General features: G+C 52.8%; 1 protein-coding gene across 10 annotated transcripts in view; it reads right to left on the reverse strand.

The window, feature by feature from the left end:
- Window positions 1–25,176, reverse strand: part of ADAMTSL2 (ADAMTS like 2) — a 27,927-nt gene continuing 2,751 nt past the window's right edge. The window contains exons 4-19 of one of the 10 annotated variants that reach the window (XR_004244050.1): window positions 24,574–24,649; window positions 24,087–24,189; window positions 22,342–22,487; window positions 22,116–22,239; window positions 21,066–21,146; window positions 19,748–19,923; window positions 18,481–18,823; window positions 17,408–17,789; window positions 12,141–12,244; window positions 10,173–10,299; window positions 6,673–6,886; window positions 4,903–5,058; window positions 3,440–3,605; window positions 3,175–3,351; window positions 2,038–2,182; window positions 1–799 (exon numbers count right to left, since the gene is read on the reverse strand). Coding sequence is in view for 9 of the 10 variants with exons in the window: in XM_032130728.1 (XP_031986619.1) it covers window positions 681–799; window positions 2,038–2,182; window positions 3,175–3,351; window positions 3,440–3,610; window positions 4,903–5,058; window positions 6,673–6,886; window positions 10,173–10,299; window positions 12,141–12,244; window positions 17,408–17,789; window positions 18,481–18,823; window positions 19,748–19,923; window positions 21,066–21,146; window positions 22,116–22,239; window positions 22,342–22,487; window positions 24,087–24,189; window positions 24,574–24,649 (2,644 nt within the window). In the remaining variant the exon portion in view is untranslated. Of the gene's footprint in view, window positions 800–2,037; window positions 2,183–3,174; window positions 3,352–3,439; window positions 3,611–4,902; window positions 5,059–6,672; window positions 6,887–10,172; window positions 10,300–12,140; window positions 12,245–17,407; window positions 17,790–18,480; window positions 18,824–19,747; window positions 19,924–21,065; window positions 21,147–22,115; window positions 22,240–22,341; window positions 24,650–25,176 lie in introns of those variants that run through there. The other 9 variants (XM_032130733.1, XM_032130732.1, XM_032130731.1 and 6 more) reach the window with 9 other exon arrangements.

Consider the following 25,176-nt stretch of genomic DNA (forward strand, 5'->3'; position numbering starts at 1 on the left):
TAAATGTGACAACTTTATTAAAATATACATATGAGTACAAATTAATGATTATATGGATAAAGTTCACTGTCTGTAAACAAATATATTAAAAAAGAGCACGTCTTTTTTTGTGATATAAAGTGCAGTTATGTTTCCATATTATATACAATATGTCAGCATCGGGGGGGGGGGGTTGTAAGGACTATGAAACTAACGTTTGGTTACAAGATAAAATTCTCTGAAAAAGTATACACCTACATATTACAAAAAAGGGCTTGAGGGTTCATTTACCAAACGAGGACCAGCTTCCCACCACGTTAATTCAGCTAACGAGAGCGTGCAGGTCTCGGGATAAATCAGGAGAGCGGCCCCAACCCCCCTTTGTGAAGGGAAACTTGCACTTCCCAGAGTTCACACCTTCCCCTCTCCAACCCCAACCTTGCACAGAGGGAGGAAACCAAAGGACAAGAGCTTGGGTGTAGCTGGAGTTTAGGTGGGGGGAATCAAATATACACGACTTTATGTACAGCTCTGATCCCGGGGCGCTCCCAACGTCCAGCGGCGCCGTCCCTCTGCTCAGGACCGGGAGAGGGGTTCTGCTTCGGTGGGGACACAAAGACCAGGCCAAAAGCATCCTTGTCAGCAGCGTGTGGGACGTGTGGCTACGGGGAAGGAGGAGCCCTGGCTCGGGAAGGCCGGCTCTAGGAGTGGGGAGCGCGGCAGGAGCGGCAGCAGGCTTTGCTGTAGTACCAGTGGCTGCACAGGTTCACCTTGATGGCCAAGGCGCAGTTGGTTCCTGCCTGGTCCTGGCAGCTGTCGTCTGGGTGGGGAAAGAAAACACAAGGTGTGGCACAAAAAGGAAAAGGAAGTGAACAATTGGGAGCTCACGAGCTCATTTTGGCCCCTACACAGCTCTGAACACCATGGGGTGAGCAACATCATCCCAGCTGTGGCTGCCACCTCCCTGATGGCTGGCAGAGCTGGAAAACACCATGGAGCTTCTCCATAAATATCACTGTCAACCTGGGCAAAGGCACGAGCAGGTTGATCTGTTCCTTCACATCTGGCCTGGTTTGGGGAGTCTCATTTGGTCCCAGCCCTGAAGCTCAATCTCTTTGCTGTAAAACAGAGGTGCCCAGGGATTGCTGGAGCCATCAAGGCACTGAGTTGTCCCCAGTTCAGGGGCCTCCCCTGGCAGGGCACAGGGTGGCTCTAACATACTCACAATTTCAAACACAAAGAGGGTAGAAATTCCCCAATTCCCTTGAGAAGGGGAATGGGAATCCAGCAGTGTCACAGTCAGAGTTAGGGGCAAGGAGATGCTGGAGACAGGGATGAGGCCAGAGGCTGCTTTAACACTCTCCCAGCTCCATTTAATGCAATATTTTGCTTCAAACCCACAGGATTTATATTTTGATTTTTTTTTTTTTTTTTTTTTTTTTTTTTTTTTTTTTTTTTGCTTAAAATCCATAGGATGCATAAAACCAGGCTGCTCCCAGGGCAAGGTGGCCACGAGGCAACTCCCAAGCTCCATGCCCCATCCCAGATCCCAAGGGAATGGGCAGCCGAGAGCACCCAGAGCTGAGCCAGGAGCTGGCCCCCAAATCTGTCTCCCATTTTCATGCTTTTCTCCCACACTGTCCTTATTCCCAAATCCTATTAAAGGATTAGAACCGCGTGTTTGCTAAAGATCACAGGGACTCTGAGCCAGCAGACGAGTCAGATAACGAGATAGTTACAAATCCCACAGGATTTGTAACCTGAAGACCAAAAATCATTAAAATAGTGGCACAGATGGAACTTCCTCGGCTCGAGCTGGAATCTTACAGAAGCAGCACCCAAATCAGCGCTGCAAAGGCCCCTTTTATCTTCAGGTCAGAGCATGTTTCTCCTGAGCTCTGCCCTTAATTTATCTCCAGAAAGAGCTGGTGCACAGAGCTGTCCCCGTACATCCTCCCTGGGATGATTTTCCAAATGAGGGCAGTGGAAGATAAGATGCTGGCGGTGCTGCTTGGAGTGATCCAGCGAAAATCAAGGCTGTGGGGCAGTGGGGCTCACCTGGGGGCTCCGTGGGGCAGGGCTGCAGGTCACAGGTCTGTTTGCCCACCGGCTTCACCAGCGGGTCACAGCCCCGCACGATGTCCTTGCCTTGGTAGCACTTCACATCCCGCATCCTCACGCCGATCCCACAGGTTTTTGTGCACTGGGGGACAGAGAGAGGGGGTGAGGCAAGACCCTGCCATGCCAGGGGACTGTGCTGAGCCAGAACCTGCTTGCTGGGGGTGTTAGGGCAGGAGGAGAACTCGTCCCCTGGCTGAATGTCACATCTCAGTGCCACACCGCTGTCCCCGTGCTCTGTCTTTGCTGCCAGCACCATCAGCTTCTGCCCAGGGATAGGTGGATGTGGCCCCATCCCCTGGCACTGACATCCTCCCTCCTCCTGCTGCCCTTCACAAGGGACCACAAATGAGCTGGCCCAGTCCAGGGGATGCTCTGTAGGACCAGGGTGGCCATGGAACCCCCCAGAGCACCTCTGGAGTGGGGTTGTGGGGTCTCTGTGCATCCGCTGTGGGTTTGTGGAGCTGCTGCTGGGCCCAGCCCTCGCTGCCTGCTGCCCTTTGGATGCCTCGTGGAGCTGGGATTACAGCAGGGCTGCTTTGGATAATTATAGGCTGTGGTGATGGTTTGCCAGACTAAACACAACGAGGCTCCTGGAGCTCGGATCAGGGAGGCTGCATCCAGCAGGGCTTGCAGGAAGCCCACGCTCAGTGGGCTTGGCCCCTTGGCCACAGAACCCTGGCTGCCTTTTGGGTTGTGCAGGGCTCTGGGGCAACCCATGCTCTCACAGCATCCCCAAATTCTGCATCCTCCGGGCAGCCACCGTGTGGGCTCCATGCACACCCCCAGCCACACTCCCAACAGTGCCACCGGGGAAAAAATAAAGAAAAAAAATAAAGCTACAGCTGGCCCCAAACACCCCAATCCGATTCTCCCTGGGCACAGCCAGTCCCAGCAGCACCATGGCAGGGCAGAATCTCTGCCCTGAGCTGCCAGTGCAGCAAAAACCCCCGGGGTGCTCCCTCAGGAGCCAGGCCCTGCAGAGATTCACCCATCTCCTGGGGGATTCTGCAGGCAGCGTGACCCTTGGTACAAAGGGACGGGGCACCACACCCTTGGGGCTCCCTCCCCGCTCACCTCGGACCAGGGGGTCGTGTACCACTTGAAGCAGGGCCGCTCGAAGCACGTGCTCTCCTCCACGGGCTTCTTGGCCACGTCACAGTCAGCGGCATTGCGGGTCTTGATCTTGCCATTGACAATCTCCAGGCAGAGCACGATCCTCTTCTTCACGCCCCGGCCACACGTCGTGTTGCACTGCGGGGTCACCAGCAGGGCCGGCTGAGACCTGACACCCCATGGCGACCCCGCTGAGGGCACCCCAAAGCACGGGGGCTGCACTTACCCGCTCCCAGTCCTGCGCCAGCCAGTGCGAGGGGCAGTTCTTGTCCCCGCAGGGGTGGATGGCCAGGGGCTTGGTGTCCAGGTTGCACTGGGACTCGGGCACCACGCGCCCGTCGCTGGTTTTGCAGTACACGTGCCGGATCATCCTGCCCTGCCCGCAGCCGCCGCTGCACTGCAACCACAGCGGGCACTCAGCGGTGGGGAGGCACGGTGGAGCCAGCCCTGACCCATCCCACAGCGGGGACAGAGCCCCCCCAGGGCTCTGCTGCCTCCCCACACCCGCCTTTCCCCAGATTTCAGGGGGATTTTTGGGGCTTGGCCTAAAACAAGCACAGGGAAGCTCAGCGGATCCTTCTCGCAGCCAACAGAGATTCCATTATCACGGAACCACAGAATGGTTTGGGTTGGGAGGTACCTTAAAGATCACCTTATTCCAACTCCCTGCCATGGGCAGAGACACCTTCCCCTATCCCAGGTTGCTCCAAGCCCCATCCAGCCTGGCCTTGGACACTGCCAGGGATGGGACATCCGCAGTTTCTCTGGGCACCCTGTGCCAGGGCCACAGCCCTGACACCCAGCATCTCTCAGGGCAGGCAGAAAGGGAAGCAGCACGGGCAGGGAACCCCAGGGTGGCTCCCAAAGAGGCAAAGGGGACCAAGGAAGTGGCTGCAAATATTCAGGCCCAGTGCCCGGAGCAGCTCCCCGGTGCTTCCACGGCCGCTCTTGCAGAGACTCTCGGTGTTTCCTAGCACTGCTGCTGCCATGGAAACTACTTATTTTTAGCTGATGTGAATGTATCAAAACCTGGGTAAAAATAGCTTGGGATGGAGGGGGTCTCTGGAGCAGAATTGTGCAGGAAGGGAGAAAACCGGGGGGAGGGAAAACAAAAGAAAAAAGAGCAAAAGAGAATAGAAAATAAGGAGGAAAGAAAAATAGGGAAAGGGAGGAAAGGAGAAAGGAGGAAAGGTAAAGGAGGGAAAGGGAAAAGAGAAAGGGGAAAACAAAAAAAAGGGAAAAGAGTTAAAAGGTTCAATTTCTGGGCACGGAGCATCAGCATTGCCAAGGAATGCTGTGCAGCAGACAGACAAGAGGATTTTGACACCCACTAAGGCCCTCAGCCAGGTCTCTCAGGGTTTAACCCCTCCTATACCACATCCCCCACACGGCAGGAGCCTCAAGGAGAGCCCGGGGAAGCAACAGGATCCACTGGGATGCTGGATCACCCCCAGGGTGGCCAGTCGGGGTGACTCAGGTGCCAGCAGAGGTGACACGGGGAGAAGCCAAAGCAGTGGAATTATTTGGAGGTCAGCTCCCACCCAGCACAGGCTGCCTGCGGGTTTGTTGGAGCTGAGAGCTGCCTGGGATGATGAGCCCAACCCCACAATCCCCCCCGCCCCGTGCCAGGGACAAGCCAGCCTGTGGTGGGGCACGACGGCCACTCATGCGGCCACCGCGGGGTCTCACCGGTCCCCAGTCGGACACTGTCCACTGCCGGTCACACGGTGGCCCCGTGCAGTTCTTCTCGGCCAGGGGCCGGGCGCTGGCATCGCAGAGCTTCTCCTCCTCCGAGCAGCGGATGTCCCTGGTCACCACGCTCCGCTCCCCGCAGCGGGCCGAGCACTGCCGGGAGGGGACAGGGGACAGCGTCAGCCGGGAGGGGACGGGGGACAGCGGCAGCTGCGAGCTGCTGGCTTCGGGGCTGGTTTTTGCACATTTTAACATAAAACTCTAAAAGCACGCACTGCAAATGCATAAATGACTCTTCCCCAAACCCCCAGAGCAGCTGGAGGTGCGGGAGGGCTGCATCGTGCCCCGGTGCTCTCGGACAGGTGATGCCAGAGGATGGAAACTCCAGGAATGCCTGCTCGGAGCTGAGCAGTTTTAGCTGTCACTTAGAGACAGGGTGAGATCTCCCTCGCCTCCTTCCCAGGAGCAGCCAGCTTCTTTCCACCTCTTCGGAGAATGTTTTCCCCCCACCCCAACCGCACAACCGAGATTTTTATGCTGTGGATAAATTTGGCACCGCGCAGCCCAGTGACATTATTTAGAACTGGATTTGAGTTACTACAGTCTCACATACACATTACATTTGCTCCATGCATAACGTAAAGCAGGGAAAAGTGTCAACAGAGCTGGGCCCAGACGCACCGTGCCGAGATGTTAATCCTCAGAGCCCTGAAATGTGCTTTTTTTAATGCCTATTTCCCCAGCCAACTTGGCACCCCACCTCTGATGGGATCCAAAGGAGATTAGCTTTGCTGCTGGCTAAGAACAATCCACTCCAGCACTGTCTCAAGCAATCTGTCCCTGACAAATGCTGGAGGAGAATACAGATTTCTGTAAAATGAACCACTCCAGCTTGCTACGCCGGACAAAATAACGCTCCAGCATGTGCTCGGGGAGCTCCTCTCTACCAGCTGGGAAAGTCAAAACATCCTGCACCACCAGAGAATGCACCAGCCCCTCCGTCAGCTCCAGGGAAATGATGCACACCAGCTTTCAGGGGAATGGAGACATTTAAATTATGACTAAGAAGAGTTTTTGGGAGCTTCCCAGGAGGAAGAGTCATATTCCTCGTGATGCAAACCATGGGGCAGGTTGGCACCCACGGAGAGCTCATCTGCTCTTGCTTAGATGAGGTCTGTGCTTGATTTGGGAAGAGGCACCCCGAGGAAGCAGCACTGGTTTGGTTGTTTCCATGGGTTTGTGTTTGGAAGGGATGTGCTGGAGCACTGTCCGTGCCTGGAAAGGGATTCCGGGGCACAAACCCTTTCCACAGGTTTTCCCAAGCAAACCAATGAGCTGGAACAGGGGCAGCACTGCGCCTCCTCAAACTATCTCCCAGCAGCTTTGGGGACTGGCTTAAGGCACAGCTAGGAGAAGGTTTCATTCTGTTTGTGGTGCAGAGGAGTTGGAAGTGAGGAAGGGACATTTATAGCAATGTAATTCATGTGTGAGTTGGGATCGCCTTCCCGGCACGCTGGGTTTGAAGAGGCTGCCAAGGAAGTTGAGCTGGGAGGATGTGAGCCGTGGGCTCCTGTGAGTGACCAATGGCAGTGGACTCCCATCCTGAACAGGAGCCAGGGCTTCATTTTAGGGAGAAAAATACTGATGCACATTGATCCACAGGCAGGGACTGCAATCAGCGTGTCCTGACTGGCCAATGGCTACGGATGGCTACGGATGAGGATAAATCAGAAAAGGGAGAAGCCCAGGCGGGCCAGCAGGACTCACCTCGGACCACTCGGACATCTCCCACTGGGGCCCGCAGGCTGGGTTCTTGCAGACCTTGCGCTCGTCGGGCCGGGCGATGTCGGCGGACTCGCACAGGTCGCTGTACACGGAGCTGTCGAAGCCCGGCGAGATCATCTTCCAGCAGCGCACGATGCGGAACTGGTACCCCTCCCCGCAGGTCCGGGAGCACTCGCTCCAGCTGCTCGTCTCCCACCTGTGCAGGGAACAGAGGCCATCACCCGGCTGGAGCATCCCACGGGAAAGTGCCAGGTCCTGCACTTTGGCCTCAACAACCCCTGCAGCGCTACAGGCTGGGGGCAGAGTGGCTGGACAGTGCCCAGGCAGAAAGGGACCTGGGGGTGCTGGTCAACAACTGACTGAACATGAGACAGCAGTGAGCCCAGGTGGCCAAGAAGGCCAATGGCACCTGGTCTCTCTATTCTTCTGGAATAGTGTGGCCAGCAGGACCAGGGAAGTCGTTCTTTCCCTGTACTCGGCACTGGTGAGGCCACACCTCGAGTGTTGTGTCCAGTTCTGGGCCCCCAGTTCAGGAAGGACGTTGAGATGCTCGAACGCATCCAGAGGAGGGCAACAAGGCTGGTGAGGGGCTTGGAACACAAGAACGGCTGAGGGAGCTGGGGTTGTTCAGCCTGGATAAAAGGAGGCTCAGGGGTGACCTTATCACTCTCTACAACTCCCTGAAAGGTGGCTGTAGCCAGGTGGGGGTCGGTCTCTTCTCCCAGGCAGCAGTGACAGGACAAGAGGACACAGTCTTAAGCTGCACCAGGGGAAGTTTAGGTCAGACATCAGGAAAAATTCTTCACTGGAAGACTGATTGGGCATTGGAATTGTCTACCCAGGGAGGGGGTGGAGTCACCGTCCCTGGATGTGTTTGAAAAAAGCCTGGCTGTGGCCCTCAGCGCCATGGTTTAAGTGATGAGGAGGTGTTGGGTCATAGGTTGGACTTGGTGATCTCAAAGGTCTTTTCCAACCTCATTCATTCTGTGATTCTGTGAAAACCCTGCCTGCGCCTGGCTGCGGGGAGATGCTGCAGTGAGTGAGCTGCCAACACACGAGAGCTTTTCCCAAGGGGTGGGAAGCAACAGCATATGTTGGGCTCACCCTGCAGACCCCAGTTCATGCCTGCAGCTGAAACCAGCTTGTCAGGAGGAAGGGTGGCACGGCAGGGCCTGGCCCAGTGTCCTCGGTGACAAGAGAGTGTTTGTCACCGCGGGCTCTGCCTGCACATTTCTCTGTCAGGCTTTTTGCCCATGTTTGACCTCCCTTTTTGCCTGCTCAGCTGAAGTAGGGAGAGGACACAGCATCCATCACCCTGCAGATGCCAGCAATAATGTCACACAGAGCTGCCTGAGCCCTGGTGGGACACACGTTCATGTCCCACCATCAGTCTGGCTCTGCTAAGCACATCTGACAGGCTGGAAGAGCTGGGATCTGCTCCAAGCACTGCCTGTCCTTTACTGTCCCCTGCCACCTCTGTCCTGACAAGAGAGGAGCAGCTTGCAATCCAAGGAAAAAGTCATAAAAGGACAAGTTTTGTGCAGTACGGCAACATTACAGCAATTCAAGAATGAGCTAAAAATCTGAATGGGTCAGAATTCCCAGCTCCTCTGGATGTGGGCAGCCCCCAGGTCCCCACTGCTGCTGTTCTCCGAGCAGGAGAGCCCCAGCCCCGGCTGCCCCCAGGCCTCACACCCCATGTGGGGCTCCAGGCACAACAAGCAGCCGTAGGGAGATGTCACACATTTGGAGATGTCACACATTTGGAGATGTCACACATTTGGAGATGTCACCTAAATTCATCCCACAAAATTAACGTTTTCTCTTAGGAAAGCGTTGCCAGCCCAAGCATCTTCCTGCCTGCCCAAGTGCTGGTGGCTACCCCATGAGTTCCCAGTGCTGCCCAGTTGCAGTCACTGGTAAATCACAGAGCAGCTCCTCACAGCGCAAGCCCCTGGAGCTGGGACAGCCCAGCCAGAAGGAGGGACAGCTTTAGGACAGACTAATTGGAGAATCTAAGCATGAAAAGTACCAAATGCTTGTTCTAAAAAATGACAGCAAACAGAGCTCCCAGTACCTGTGGTGCCCAGGGTGGGTGTGTTCCCTGCAGCATTCACCTCCCCGTGTTTCTCTTGCCTCAGCTGCAGCCTGCTCTAGCTCTCAGCCCTGACATGAGAGTTTCCAGGAGATCTTCTACTCCATGAAGAGTAGAAGGCAGTCACCCAAGCGCTCTCCAGGAGCCATCCCTGGTCCCTGGCATCACTGGGCTCTTGCTTTGCCCTGTTCACACCACTCCAGGACATGGATCCCTGGATTTACTCCTCCCTTTACTCCTCCCATAGTCTGACACCATCACAGTCGTGGAATAGAATACCCTGGGGTGGAAGGGACCCACAGGGATCATCGAGTCCAGCTCCTGGCCCTGCACAGACACCCCAAAAACCCCACCCTGTGCCTGGGAGCATTGTCCAAATGCTCCTGGAGCTCTGGCAGCCTCGGGGCTGTGCCCATTCCCTGGGGAGCCTGGGCAGTGCCCAGCACCCTCTGGGGGAAGAACCTTTCCCTGATATCCACCCTAAACTCCCTGACACAGCTCCAGCCATTCCCTGGGTCCTGACATTGGTCACTGGAGAGAAGAGATCGGTGCTGCCCCTCCATGACCCCTTGTGAGGAACCTGTAGGGTGCAATGAGGTCTCTCAGCCTCCTCCAGGCTGAACAAGCCAAGTGACCTCAGCTGCTCTTTGTACGACCCCTCTTTACCCTTCACCACCTTCACAGCCTTTCTGTATCACTTTCTTCTATGCTAGCACCCAAAATTTCACAGAGGACTTGAGAGGCTGCTCCAGTGCAGACCAGAGCGGAACAATCCCCTCCCTCTGCCAGACAGGGGTCTGTCCCGCCCAACCCTCTGTGACCTGCAAACTTCCAACCTCCACAGCAGCAGTGGAGTTGTCCAGAGCTGGACACTGTGGCTCTGGACAGTGTGGCTCCGGACAGCCTGGCTCCGGACTGTGGTCACTGTTTGGATCAGAAGGAAAACTTTCCAAAGGACTTCCAGCACAAGTTCCGCTCCGCACCAGCTCTTGCCCCAACACAAGTAAACCTCAGTGATGTTTGGGATGCTGAAGGGATCACAGGGCTGGATTTGTGGCACAGTTTGCAAGCCCAGCCCCTCCACCCAGTTCTCACACGTTCTCCCCGTGCCAGGCAGGGCAGGATGATCCTGCACTGCTCGAAGCTGGACTTGCTGGGAGCCCCAGGTGCCAGCTCTGCCCGGATTTATGGAAGTTTTAAGCTGGCAGCTTGAGCTGAAGCACTCGGGAGGAAATTCTTGCTGCATCCCAGATGGAGCTAAGGGAGGAGGGATGGGGGTGCTATGGGCCATCCCTGCTGCCCCCCCAAATCCACACCAACCCTCCCCTGAAGACATCCAGCGCAGAGAAAGCACAGAGACTCCAGGAGTGCCCTGGTGTGGCGGTACCTTGGCTGGCACTCTCTCCCAGCACAGAACTCATGGATGGGCTCGGGCCGGGTCATGGCATCACAGTACGTATCGTCCACCTCGATCCCATCATAGCGAACACACATCGCATATGTGGACATCACTCCTGGGGTCAGAGAGAACACACACACACAGCAGGACGCTTGGTGAGTTGGACATCCAAACTGGGTTGGGTTTTTTTTTTTGGTTTTTCTGTTTTTAGCTGCATTTCTCAAAACTTCCTCCCGCTGGAAAGCGGTGAGCTGGGCTTTCTGTCCCGCGGAATGGCTGCTGCTGGGAGGGGAGGATCACACTGGCCACCCCGCCAATCTGAGCAGTGTGGTTGAGTTTGGCCAGCTCAGAGGAGGGCATGGCCACCCCTGCCAGGGCTTGCCACCAAAACCGATATATGACTAACGCATTTTTATAGGAAATACTCAGGGCCACGAGTCTGCTCGGCAGCTCCCACCCTGCCAGGCTTGTGGGTGGAGGCGACAGCAAACGGCCCCCAACCCCCTCCATCCCCCCACCCTCCCTGTGCTTTGCACCCCCTTTGCACCAGGTGCTCCCCAGGTGCATCCAGAATTCCGGGCCAAGGCAGGGATCCTGGAGGTTTGGCAAGGAAGGCCCTGCCCCTCCTGCTCCCCCTCCAAGGCAGCGGCAGCCGGTGTCGTCAGAGCGAGACCTTTTCCCCCGCAGCCTCCCGTGCCAGAGTAAATGTTGGGAAGTCCATTCTGGGACCTGGCTAGGGACCAGGAGGCTGCTCTGGCTGCAGGTAACAAGAATTGCAGCTCTGGCGAACATATGGTTTACATGAAACTAAAAAAAGATCTACAGCTCTTGACACGGCCTTGCCTCTCTGTGATATGTCAGTGAGAAAAGGCAGTGAGGAAGGAGAAATTTGAGTTAAACCTCTCCCGGCTTGCTGCAAACCAGGGCAGAGCAGGCTGGCCCAGCCAAGGGAGAAATTTGTTTCAGAGGGGATCAAAGAAGTTAAAAATGTCCCAGAACACATGGATGACGGGATCTTGGGGAAAGGGGCAGCTCGCAAAGCTCCTGCTGCAGGCATGAGGCTGCTGGACAAGAGCAAATGCTTACAATGTAAAATCCTCGCGTTTGATCTTTTAAGAGATGTCCCTGAGATTGTAAACTCCTCTCTCCCCCTCTTTTCCCTCTTTTTAATTCCAGAAGCACTGCGGGATCTGGATAATTTCAGGGGCAGCACAGACAAGTGCATGACCCAGACGCCTGATTCATCCCAGGGGATGGGCAGGGGCCAGGACCCCCTAACCAAAGGGTGAGGGAGGAGATCAGGTGCCTTGAAGCTTTTCAGGGGGCAAAAAGGGAGGAATTTCTGCAAAAAGAGGGAAATTCTGCCTGAAGAATAGAGGCTCAGTTTTGATATCCCTGGCATCTCTGTCCCTGTTCCAGATTTACACCCTCGCAGCCAAGCTCAGGCTCCAGGGTTGAAGGAGTGGGAGAAACAAAACACAATCAAAAAGCCAAATGCTATTGTGTTTCCTGCCAGAGCTGAACAATCTTCCAAATTTCCCTCTGCAGGGAAGCAGCTGAGCTGTTCAAACCCCTTGAAGCTGTCAAAGAGGTGAGGAAGGGGGAAAAAAAAAAAGGAGGCTCAGCACAGCTTTGGGGATCCTGGGGACACAAAGTGATGGGAAGTGAAGGCAGCGCTCAGAGCTTCCCAAAGGGAGGGTGTTTTGAGGGATGATGGACACGCTGGGCACCAACTCCTGGCCTCAACACACCTGAGAGGTCGGTGGGCTTTGCATGCTCAGCCCCCGGCTCCTCTCCCCACCCCGGACACAGCAGAGCTGGGGTCGTGCTAAAGCAGAGATCACGAGATCCCCTAAACACCAGCAGGTCCTTCCCATCCCTAACAGACATAAAATGGACTCACACACCAGGTGGTTTCAGCAGGCTGTGCAGAATTTGGCTGCTTCTTATAACTACCTGTGGTGCATGTAGAGCTGCAGGGTTCATGGGAGGAAAGCTTCCACCTGTACATGTCAGCAGCACTCACACCTTGGCCCTTTCTTAACAACTTCAATCTGTTTCTAGCGATAAGCAGACAGAAAAAAAGAAAAGAAAAGAAAAGAAAGAAACAAAACAAAACAAAACAAAAAAAAACAAAACAAAAAAGGCATTTACAAGGCGAGCGGTGACAGCCCACGACAGACACACACATCTGGCTGCAGTTCGGTTGGGTTCGGGTTTGGGAGGGGATGTGCTCGGTTTGGCTTTGGTTGGGTTTGGTTGTTCTGATTTTTTGGGAGGTTCGTTTGTTTGAATCAATTTTTAATTTTTTTTAGTTTCACAACATACCTGTCCTGAGCCCCAAGTAGAATCCCCAGCCCGGTTAGAGGCAGAGCTTCCACTGTCTAGAAATAGAGAGAATGGGATAAAAATACCCACAAGTAGAAACAGTTCAGAATTTAACAAAGTTTGCATTTTCTGCTCAAATACACCTGGCCCTCGGCACACAGTGACTAAAGGTGCAGTATCTCCTCCCCTGTGTCTCCAGGGCTGGGCAAACCCACTCGTGCTGCTCAGTGCAGCACAGATTTTGGCTACTCCAATCTCCAAAAGCCAGCACGTGGCACTGGAGTTTCGGAGCTCAAAGCCCACTGATTTTGCCACTCTGGTTTTGGTCTGATTTATTTCTCTTGATGTCGGGTGGGGAATTTGCATCTCTCAGATCCACGCTGTGCTCAAACACAAAATGCCACGGGGAGAGGAGTAACAGAGTCAGCCTGGTGTGAGAAAAAGCATTCATCCAACCAAGAATTGCAGCTGCTCCCCGTGCTGGGAGGGGGTCACACCTCAGGGATACTGCACCTTTACAACAAAAGGCTTCGGTTCTGTTCTCATACCTTTGTCCAAACCCTCGAAACAGCTACACTGGAATAGTGCACAAGGTTGTATCCTCACATCCAGTTGTCTCTGGCCTGGCAGGATATGCAGCTTGTATGATTTCTAGGCAGCAGAAGCTCTGAAATTGCCTTATTTAGTTGTTTGTAAGAAAAAGTTGAGGTCCAGCCTATCAAATCAACCTTTAAAAGGACACTGTTGAGAATCCAGCCGTTTCCTTTCCGACCCACCCTCCTTCCACCGCCAGCACTGAGCCTCCAGAAGGATTAAAAACAACAACAATCTCATTTTCCCTGTTGATTTTGCCTCTGTCAGTTTGGCAAATGGTCGCTTCCTGCGCTTGAAATGGAACTGAAATGAATGTGACTATTTTTTTTTGTCTTTTTTTTGGTGGAAAAATAACAACCTCAGCTCACTATAAATAGTGTTTTATCTGCCACAGCAGCTCTGCCTGGGGACCCACACCAGCTCCTGATCCCTGCCGTGTGCCACCAGCTGCCACCCGGCCAGGAGAGGGCTCGCAAATGACAATTGTCGTTAAAACATAGCCAATATCTGCTTTTTGTACTTTAATTCACCTGGAAATATAACCCAGATCCTCCAGTCTATTCCCTGCTTTCAGAGGCACCAAGTAAACACCAAGTTATCCTGTGACCAGGACTCCTCTCCCTTGAAAAGGAGAAAAATCTTCAAAATAAGCTTTATCCCACATCTGAGGACAGTAAATCTTTCAACAGTGTCCCTTTAATGTATGTGATCCTGAATAAAGAGCTTCTATGCATAACAAGGTCCCAGGGACAAGACCTTTCCAGAGGAATCAGACGTTTGGGCACAGGGCAGCATCCAGCTCATTTCCAGCAAAGACAGAACTGTCACTTTGTTCTCCTCTAAATGCAGCCCATTGTCCAACAAAACTGGGGGCATTTTCCCTTTTTTTTTAAATTTTATTTTTCCTCTTTATTAGGAGCTAAATAATAAAGTCACGCATTTGCTTCCCTGCCTGAGCTTTTAATCTGCTTCTCAAGCAAGAAACAGCACCAAAAATGAGCACCAGTCCCCGACCCCTAACTGAGGTCTGGGCTGCCCCTTTTCCCAAAACAGTTCCCATAGTAGAGGAATAACCCTGACAAACGCAGGCAAACACCACAGATCAACATCCACAGTCCCTGGCTCCCATTTCTGCATTTTATTTCAGTTTTTATTTCTAAGTAAAGGGGCAAACTCATGGCTCCTGTTGCAGGCTCAGCCCCGGCTGCACACTGGGATGAAGGCTGGAGGGTGCCTGGATCTGTCCCAGCACAACCCAGAAAGGTTTTTAGCTGCTCCAGGAGAGGAAAAGCATCACAAGAGCCACTCACCCACCCCAGTTTGTTTCCAGAGAGGAAATAGGACACCCCACACTGGTGTAAGGTGCTCCTGGAACTGGGTGCCTCCACCCACACTACAACAGTTCAGTAAGAAATAAACTCCTCCACCTCTAACCAGCACTGTCCCACATGGACAGACTGGCTCCAAAGAGCTGAGCTTCCCTTGCCTGTTCACTGACAGGGAATGAAAATGAACAAAAAGCCACAATCCATCCCAAACTGATCTTGGGAAGGATTTGGGAGGTCTCAAGTCCAAGCTCCTGCCCCCAGAACTAGGCTGATCCCAATAACAAACTGGGCCCACAGGACCTTGGCCTTTCCCAAGGATGGGAATCCCTCACTCTGCCCCACACCAGGACAAGAGATATTCCTTGTGTCCCATCCCTGTTTCCTCCAGCACAGTTCTGGCTGTCCCCTCCAGCTCCCTCCCTCCTGATGGGACAGCTCCAGTCCCCAGAGCTCCAGCCCAGGGCACACCAAACCCCACATTCCACTGTCAGTATGGGCTTTATCCCACCGTGCTGCTGCCAGCAGGAGCGTTAATCCTGACCTCAGGGAGCTGAGCTGGAGCTCCTCATCCCTCCTTCCCACCCAGGAGATACAGGTCAGTGATCAGTGTTACAACAGCAGCTGGGCTTGATAAATAAACTAGAAGTAAATAAAGGCCTGGGGACAACCAGGATGTCCTGACCCATCCCACCCCACCCTCTGGAAGTCAGGTGCAAGTTGTTTTGTTACCTTCTTCTCTTCCTCTCTCTTTTTTTTTGTCTCCAAACAGAGGCACCCCAACTGCCCCCAGTCTGCCTGCGCTGGCTTTTCAGCCCCCCACCAGCAAAGAATGGAGCCAGAAAGGACCTGAGCATCTCTCAGCCTTTTGGCTGGTGCAAAACTAGTTTGGAAATCAATGTTTTGATCTGAAAAGTTTGTGTTTTGTTCCAGAGAGAGCGAGGGGCAAGAAGAGGGGACACTGTAGAACAAAACCAAGGGAAGCATAGGTGGAAAAGGATGTCAGTGCTGGGTGTCAGTCCTGAAGGGGTTTAAATCACTGTTATCAATGGATGGGCAGCCAGGGACACTGCAAGGAGCTTTGAGGCATCCAAAAAAGCTGCACTGGAGCCACCAAAAGTATTTTGTGATTGCCCTGTAAGAGCCAAGCTGCTCCAAGGTCTAAAGCTCCCTGTATTCCCAGGAGGTAGGAAAGCACTGCCCCCATTTCACAGCTGCTGGGGTAGAGCTTTGGGGTACAGGGTGGCAGCTGAGGGAGTGTGATGGGGCCTGGGGGAGCCCCAAGGGGCAGGGCAGGGCCTTCGTTGCCCCAGGGTAGGGTAAGGGGAGCTGAAGGCACTGCCCTCTCCATCAGAGGACGGATGAAATGCTTGCTTTGGCAGCTGAAGGCAGCACTCCCAAGCCAAGCCACGAGGAGAGATGATAGATTCACGCCCTTGGCAACGTTTTCATGTTCTTATCATTGAGAAGTTTGTTGATCCATTTGGCTGCATGGCCATTTTCTTTAGCATGAGTGTCTTTAGCATAACATAGTGGCAGTTGTGGGTAAATCCAGCTGACTCTAACCTGAGGGAGCATCTGCTCAGGGCTTTGCATCTCCTCAAGCTCAGCACCTTATCCCATGTTTTACAGATCCAGGAGGAGGCTGACACGGGGCTGGGGTGCCGTGGGTCTGCACAATGGGACCCAAATCCACAGCCTGGCTCTGGGACCTGGATGCTCCCAAGGCCCCAGTGTCAGCTCAAGCTGCCATGGGAGTGCTCTCGTGTGTGGCTGACCATGAAGGAGAACTACTTGGAGACTAATTGGAGGGCTAATTTTTAGGCTAGACGTTAAGAAAAAATTCTTCACTGGAAGACTGATTGGGCATTGGAATTTTCTGCCCAGGGAGGGGGTGGAGTCACCGTCCCTGGATGTGTTTGAAAAAAGCCTGGCTGTGGCCCTCAGTGCCATGGTTTAAGTGATGAGGAGGTGTTGGGTCATAGGTTGGACTTGGTGATCTCAAAGGTCTTTTCCAACCTCATTCATTCTGTGATTCTGTGATTGCTGCTCTGAGCACTGGCCCCATCTCAATCCCCGTGGGCCCACACTGGGAATGAGCTCCAAGCTGGGAATCAAGGCTGCTCCCCAGAGAGCCCTGGGACATCTCAAAGCGGATAGATACAGGCTTGGGGATCAGCACTATCCCAAGACTTCCTTCCATCCTCCCCCAGAACAAAACCTGCTGCTAAATCTATATTAAGCCTTTCTTTACCTCCCCACTCCCACTCAAACCAGCCATCTAAAGGAGTCCTGAAGTGATGGTCCCAGTATCAGTCACTGAGCTGCTCCTGCAGAGCTTTGGATATTGCTGCCCAAACTGTGACTCCCTGTGCTGCTTCTGCAGCTGCTGAGGCAACAAACCCAGGCAGTTCCTGCAGGACCTACAGTGGAGCTCCCAGTGTCCTGCTCTGCCTCTCCAGCAGCTCCCGGGCAGGGCCATGCCTGGGAGCTGCTGGAAGCATATTCCTGCCATCCCAAGTGAGGAGGATCGTGGGTGGCACTCAACAGGGTGGGTGAAAAGGGGCCAGGACCAACTTCTGCTGCATCAGAACTCAGAGCAAGGGGCTGGGGAATGGGAGCAGGACGTCAAGAGAAGGCAGAAGGAAGAGGATTCTTTATGGCCATGGCTCTGACAAGAAGCTGTGACAGCAGAGAGCAAGGTCTCAGCTGACAAATATCAGGTTGGACTTCCCAACCGAGGCCCACCAAGGGGGACACTGAGTTTTCCTCTTGCTTAAATGCTCTCATGACTTTCTGCTCCCAAACCTCTGGCCCTTCCTTCCAAATTAACTCCCAACAGAGAGTTTTCACCATCCCACCCCCGACTTACCTCCTGCTTCCAAAGAAATGGAAACAGTGCATGGAGCACAGGGCTATTACAGGTCGAGAACAGCAATAAATTGGATTTACTGTAATTAAAGGCACGTCTCCTACCTTGCTTTGTGGGTTCTGTTCCCTTGAGGGCTGCTCATGGTGACGGTGGCGTTTGAAAACGGTGTCTCTGCAGAAGTGTTGGTGGCTTTGCCGTTGCTCAGCTCCATGTAGGTGCTGTTGACCGAGTAGGTCATGAGGCCATCGGTGTCCTCGTAGTCCACGTAGAGGCTGTCGATGGGTGACCCCACCGAGTTGATCGGGTCTCCCTGGGCAAAGATGCTGTTCATGGTCATGTTGAGCACCAGCTCCTTGGAGTCCGAGGTCTTGTCCAGCAGCTTGTCCGTGATGGCGTTCTCCAGAAGGAATTCCCTGGAGGTGAGCCTGGGCTCCAGGTCTCTGTCGTCATGGTCTGTCTGGTAAGTAGACCTGGTTACGTTTGAATCTAGATTGGAGCCAACAGGGGGGAAACCACAGTGACAACCACAAAATGCATCGAGGCTGGGAGGGAAAAGCAGCCCGGAGCAGCGGGGACACGCCGGAGCCTGAGCAGCCACACGGGGGGCAAGAGGCAGGGGTTGGCTTCTGGGGAGGGGGAATCTCATGGGGTTCTCAAGGGTGTGCAGCTTTGGGAGGGCTTATCCCGTTATGGTGTGGCCAGAGGGGAGCTCAGCACCCGCCAGCACTGCCCAAAGCAATAGCAGAGGTGAAAGGAAGGTGTCCTCCTCGCCCCACAGCCCATGCAGCCATGCTGGGAAAGCACTCCAGGCACTTTGGGGGTGGGGTGCCCAAGGAACTCGAATGGGAAGGAGTTGCTGGGGGCTTTGGAGGAGTGGGAGGTGATGGGAGATGTTGTGACAGGGAGTTTTGTGCACCCAGGGCTCCCTCCTGTCCTTGGCATGAGGCAAAGCACAGCAGGGCACCAGCGGGGAGATCTCACCCGGTGTCCACCCCCCGCACACCCCCACCAGAAACCAGAATCTGAAGGGCAAAGAGGATTTGTGAGCAGAGATGTTTTAAAGAACTTTCCGAGGTTTCCAAAACACAAACCAGCAGAACCACCAGAGGTAGAAACAGAGCGTTTCTCAACAAGAGCTCTGAGAAGCAGAACAGTGAGGCCCAAGTCTCCTCCTTACCTTGGGGTTGTTTGCCCTTCAGTTTTGGCTCACAGTCAATTGTTTCTGCTCTTTCATAGACCTCATTGGTTTCCTGACCTTTGCTCAAGTTTAAATCTTCCTCCGTGTCCTGCCTTCCAAACACCTGGTTCTCCAAGTCTATCCTTTCCCTGGAGATTTTCCCAAAATAGGTTGCATTGTGCTGGATAAAGCCCAATGGCACGTCTCCATCGAACTCCCGGCTCTCTTCGCTCTCAGACTCGGAGAAGGTGTAGTAGATGGGCTGCAGATTTTTTGAGTGTGGCTTCCTCAGGAGAGTGTATTCAAACGTGATGGATGGGTTCTTGCCATTTTGATTCCAGACCTAGCAAAGAAATGAAGCTCTTAGCGGGTGCGGGGAATTCGTGGCACGCAAGGCACAGGATTCATCTTGGACCTGACAGTTGGGGAGCATCTATTTTGCTATTTCCAGTCTGTTTTCCTTCACAGTGCCAACTTCTTCCTGCTGGAGCCCAGCACCATTTTCCAAGGGTTGTTTGGCGGTGCTGCAGTGGGGATTAACCCCAGCTCAGGAGCACAGGTCACACTTCGTCTTCGGCCACTGAGTGATCAGAGGCTTGGGGGAGCGACTTCACAAGTCCCTGACTATCACGTGCAAAGCCACTTTTTGTGGCTTTATGAGGAGCACACCCTCCCCTGCAGCTCCTACATCCCACTGGAGCTGGGGACTCCCAGCTGAGACAACCTCATGGTGGTCTAAAGCTTTTTAAGCACCCAAGCAACCATCCTTTCCCCTTCCAGAAGAGCCTGGGGCTAACATGGAAGATGTTGGGAGCTGGGCTCTGGCTGGCTGCCCAGAAGAAAATTAAGGGCCTTTTCTCCAAATACCTGGTTTTATGTGGTTTGCTTTCAAGAAAGAATTGGGGTTAAAGTTTTATGCACTTGTCTAAGCTCTCTGGCCCAGTTTCTTATTTTTGCTTTTCCTGCCAGGTAACTTGGATAAAAATGCCAAGGAGTAGGAGAGAAATCCCCTCACAGTGCCTGAGGCATCTTCTCCCTGCAGAGAGGAGTTACCAAGCCCACGTTCAACCACTCAGAGCCCTGCCTAAATCCAAGAGCACTGACACAAGTAAAATAGGGTTGGGTGAGGAACTGGGAAGAGTCACTCCCCTCCTCATGTGAAACCATGGCAGGATTCTGCTCCCAAGCTCACCCCTTACTCGATCCGAGGTGGATTTTCTCTTTCCCATCACCCCCAGGCTTGGGAACATGAGAAGTCAAAGCTCACCATTATGTTCAGCCCTTGGTTCGTGGGTCCCTGGGCAACAATGTACTCGATCCCGGTCTCGTACACATCCATGGGCCGGCGGTACTTGAACACCGTGCCTGCAATGTTGAAGTTCTTTGGACTGTCAACTTTATAGTTCCCGTTGAAGAAATAGTACCCGGCTTCATCAGCCACAGCTTCAAAGGAGAGAGAACAGTCAGTGCCGTCACGTGCAGGAGCAAAGCTCTGGATGCTGCCCCTGGTTCGTTCAGGGGGTAAAATCAGAGCGTCACAGGAATAAAACAAGGGATTCTCCTACGTGACAATGCGCTGGTCACCTGTTTGCAGCACGCACCATGTGAGGACGTGCCCAGAGTTCTGGGCCGCGAGTCCCTCCACACTGCAAACTCCTGGGTATGGGGCTCACACTCGCCCCTGGCTCCTGTCACCCTTTGGGCACCAGCCCAGCATGGACATTGAACAGTCCCAGCTCTGCAGAGAGCCAAGGGCAGGAGCTGCCTCCTTGGGAGCTGATGCCCCCTGAGCCAGCAGTGGCCCAAGACAGGTCGCCTCAAGCTAGCCCGGGAACTGTTCACCACATCAAGCCTTTTTCTTTCATAGAATCATCCTAGAATGGTTTGCAATGGAAGGGACCTTAGAGCTCCTCTCATTCCTGCCATGGGCAGGGAAACCTTCCACTGGACCAGGCTGCTCAAAACCCCATCCAACCCAGCCTTGAACACTTCCAGTGATGGGGCAGCCACCTTTCAGAGGCCACAAGCCTCTGAGGCAGCAAACGTGCTTCTCTTTGGCAAGTCTGGATTTTTCCACGCTGCCCCTGAGCAGCTCTGTCACCTCCCCTGTGAGATGGGTGGTGTGGTCACCAACACTTCAGCGAGGCCACACATAGCTCACATCCCCTTGGTGCTGTTGTCATTGCACATTCCCCAAGCGAGGGAAAGCCAAGGGGATCACGAGAGAGGTGAAGTCACTTGGCCATCTGTGATCCAGCACCAGGGCGTCTGTCACACCCCACTGAAATCCCAACAATATTCACCAACATTTTCTGCATTAAAGCAATCAAAATGTTGACAAAAACAGCCCAGGTGCTCAGACTGCAGAGAGGAGCAACACCCTGGCTTGGACAACACGGTTGGATTTACATTGCCTACGGATTTAGCTCATGTCTGCAACAAATGGACTCGATGATCCTTGTGGGTCCCTTCCAACTCAGGATATTCTGTGATTCTATGACAAAACTACATCCAGCTCCGCATTGGAAAAAGCATTAACCAGCATAGGCATGCATCCTAGGGAAGTACCAAGAGGTTATACACACCCAGAACATCTGCAGACTTTTTCCGTTCCACTATCTGGATATCCCTCGCTCCGGCGGGAATGTGCGTTACCAGGGAATAGCCTACGGGAAACTACGGATTAATGAAAGGATCTTTGGAACCAGCGATCTGAGCGAAGCACTGCTCAGGCAGAGCTGCAACCTATCAAACACGCTGGCCTGGACCCACACTTTTAATGAGCTATGGATTAAAAAACCCCAACCCTTCGTGTTTTGGTCTGCAAACAGGAGCTTATCGGTGATAGAAGAGAAAAATGTGTGAATTGTGTCCTGGTTTACAGAGGGAAAACACATCCATGGGGGGAAAGGATTCAATCCTTACATGCACGAATATCCTGTTTATCTAAATTGGTGTAAGAGAATACATCTGCAGATGGTTTTATTAGCTAGAGAAGCTGCTCTGTGGTTCAGTATTGATCCCTGCGTTAGCCAGCGTTCCCAAAACCCCAGCAGGAGCTGACAGCTGGTTCCTCCTCTGACTCCCCTTTGCTTAGCACCAGGCAAGAGATGGGACAGGACAAGCCCTCCCACAGCACTGAAGTTCCTGCAGTTTGCGCCATCTCAGAGAGCATTAATCATAATTCCTGAATTAGATTGTTATATTTAGGACATGTAGGTTCTGCTGCTTTACATCACACCAATTTTTGAAATCCTGGTCTTGCAAGATATTGTTGCTTCTTGTTATTACAAATAGTTTATTTCTAGTTTTACTGGGTCATGAGTGTCCTGGTTTTGGCTAAATGACTAAAAAAGACTAAAATAGATACCAGCCTCTTGCATAACCCTTTTGCACCACTCATCATCAGAGACCTCTGGTTTCTGACAAGCACCACGCAAATTTCCTGTTTTGGTTTTTTTTTTTTAAAAGAAGGTTTTCTCTGCCCAGATTCACAAGTGGCATTAACACACATAGAACACGTGGGAAAAACTGAAGCTGGGCAGCTGGTAAGAGCTGAAAGCAATTTACCAAAAAAAAGAGTCCATTTTAAACCCAGCCCTCTCAACTAAAGCCCTTGGTCCCCAAAGCCTTACCAAGATGAGAATTTCCTTTCCGGTAACTGCCGGTTACGTGGGTGCAGCTGCTCCCATCTCCTTGGCAAACTCCACATTTATCCAAGGTGTGGGTGGAAAAGAGAATGCCATCGCAGCCAATGGGCTAAAAAACGCACAGACAGAGCACTGAGGGTCAGGCAAACGTCGCACCCACTGCGATTCTCTGAATGCTACTAACAATATTTTTGCTATAATGTTTAACAACCTCACATTTTCCAGACACGCAAACCCCTCGGAAATCTGTGTATTTGCAGGATGTTCCATCCCTGGCCTGAACCATTAACTGTCTCTGGCCATCCACAGTGGTGCAATGAAGGTCACAGGGCTTGCTAGAAATGTGAACATAGTCATCTAAGGGGAAAGGATATAAAGAGAGATTCAAAAACAGCAGAAACACCACAACTTTCATCCTACCCAAACCAGTGAATCTCTGCCAAGCTAAACAACAACAGCACCAGCACAACTGCAGAGCAGTGAGAGTTCAGAAGTTGCCATCTCTTGTGTTTCAGGCTAGATGGGAGATGGCACTTGGACAGTGTGACAGCCTTTGCACAGCCTGGCAGGAAGAGATGCCCCAGGGATGCCAGGGGCATCAGCAGCACCAGCCCAGGGCAGGCACTGAGGCAGCAGCCCTGCTTTGTGCAAGGACTTGCAGTGTGATATATGTACCCCACACAGCAGCATGCATGTTCACAGAGCAACGGGAGTTAAATTAACAGATGCGTTGTTGGAAATACTGGTGTAAGACTACATTCAAAACCGTAGCAATTTAGAGCCTTTTATAATCTCTAACTCTTCCATAAACATTCACCCGAGATGGACTTAATTCACCCTTTGCTTTCTGCAGACAACAGCTGGCTGGCAGCACCCATCAGCACAGTAATCCCACATCTTATAATATCCACAGGAAGCAAATGACAAATGCATAGTTGCATCAGGAACCCAATGCCATGTGTTTGTCTCCACCAACTCCTGAGCAACCAGAGACCCCCCTGGCCTGCACGCCCAAGCAAGGCAGCATCAGTGTCAAAACATTCTGCTGCAAATCTCCCAGGAGCCACATGAACGCCTGCTCGAACACAAAACAATTCCCTGCAACATCTCTGGTGAGTCAGCTTGAACAGCAAATGTGCTTAAGGAAATTGTCACCTTCAAGGGACAAAAGCCACCAAGGAGAAATAGCTCGTGGACCAAGTTCTACCTTGTTGTCCCTGCCAAGGCTGGTGAGCCAGGGGCTTGGTACACAGGGAAAATGATTTGATGAAGATAATCGTTCCTAGGTGTGTACAGAAACCCCTAAAATACAGTTGCAGTAGATCCCACCTCTATTCTTAGGCACCTGAATGTGAATCTGAAGAACCAGAGCTCAGGAGCCTGCCCAGGAAAAGGATCCTGGGTTCCCAGTAACTCTAAAGCTTGGCCTGGTTTGTGTTTAATGCTTGATTTTGATGGGAGTTCAGTGCCTGAAAGTTCAATAAAATCTCAGTCTTTGAGTCCCAAGTTGTTTCTGCAGTTCTTGCTCACCCCAGATGACCAAAGTGACTGACTGCATCTCGGTGACATTTGACAGAGCACACAGAGGGCGTGGGAGAGACAAATGTCACTGAAAACAGCACAGCCAGCAAAGGCCCCAGCTCAAAGGACACTTGTCTGGGTGAGCCCGACTGTCCCTGCCAGCACAGCCCATCACCCCTGCTCTCACATCCTCCTGCAGCCTCTGGTCCCTGGGAGCTGTGACCAACACAGGCTACAGACATGAACTCATGTTGTTATTTAATTTTCAAGCTACCCCGCAGGTTCAACGAGCCTTTGAACTCGGGAGACAGCTGATTGTGCCTCCAAAACACCACTTTAAAACAGCAGAGGAGGAGCCTTCCTGCAGGCTGTAGCATCATAACTATCAAAATATTTGGCTGAGCATTATGAAACACACAAAGAATGTCTTGTTACCAGGATATAAAGGTTTCCATTGATACGTTCTGCCATTATACACATGGGAGTTAAATGATGAACACTGCTCCTCTCGAAAGCTCCTTCCGTTCACAGGGCACTCCTAGAATGGGATACATTAACATCCTGACGGAAACAAAGTGCGGGAAAGGTTTCTGGCACACCACCACCAGCTGCAAGGAGTGTTTCCATCACCTTCCCCAGCCAGGGCCACAGCCTCCTCCTCCTCCTCTTCCTCCCCCCACTGCAGGAACCCCCTGGGAAATGTTGCCAGAGCCACTCTCTGGTTTTATGGCCCCCAGCACAGGCAAAAGGCTCAAAGCCCAGACACTGCTGATGGGCACCAAAGAAGGGAACTCCCAGCTGCTTGGAGGGGCAACAGGATGACAGCTACAGGACAAGGGGTGCTCCCTCTCCAAGGGACCCAGAAATGCCATACATGACTTTCCACACCAGGTGTTCCCAACAAGACAAAGGATATCCTTACTTGGACTTTGCAGAGCTGGTATCTTTTGGATGTTCCAGTGCAAGTTTTATTAGCCAGCCCACTCACTGACTTCCTTCTGAATAAAGACATGATGGTTAGACAGAGGGCAGAAATCATTTCCCCTTGTTTAAATAGATTTATCTCTGCCTCAGTAAGGTCAGTGTCCACACAGCAGATGCACAGAGAGATCTATCAGACTCCCTGGAGTTGGCAGCAAAGGCCTCTGTGGCTTTGTTCCCTGCATCATCAACTATTCCAGGAGGTATCATGGGATGAGGGCCTGGGCACAAGGTTTACAAAGTGGCTTTTGGCAACTGCAGTGCCCAGAGAGGGCAGAGCCAGGCACAAAGCAGATGGAATCACCAACCAGCCCTGCACCAGGGGGTCCTCACTGCTGTGCCCCAAATCCTTGAGAATGGCCTCAGTCTGTGTCTGCTGCCTCTCTGCACTAATCCGTGCTGGAGAAACTGCAGGGCCAGCACAGGAATTCCTCAGCTGGTTTCTCCTGGCAGGGATGCCCAAAGCTCAGGGAATCACCTCCTGCCCAAGCAGGCTTTGCCACACACCTTTCCATCAGTGCTTCTCTCTGAGTGATGACCTTTG

The sequence above is a fragment of the Corvus moneduloides genome, chromosome 21 (assembly GCF_009650955.1).
Source record: "Corvus moneduloides isolate bCorMon1 chromosome 21, bCorMon1.pri, whole genome shotgun sequence".
In the NCBI taxonomy this organism is placed as follows: domain Eukaryota; kingdom Metazoa; phylum Chordata; class Aves; order Passeriformes; family Corvidae; genus Corvus; species Corvus moneduloides.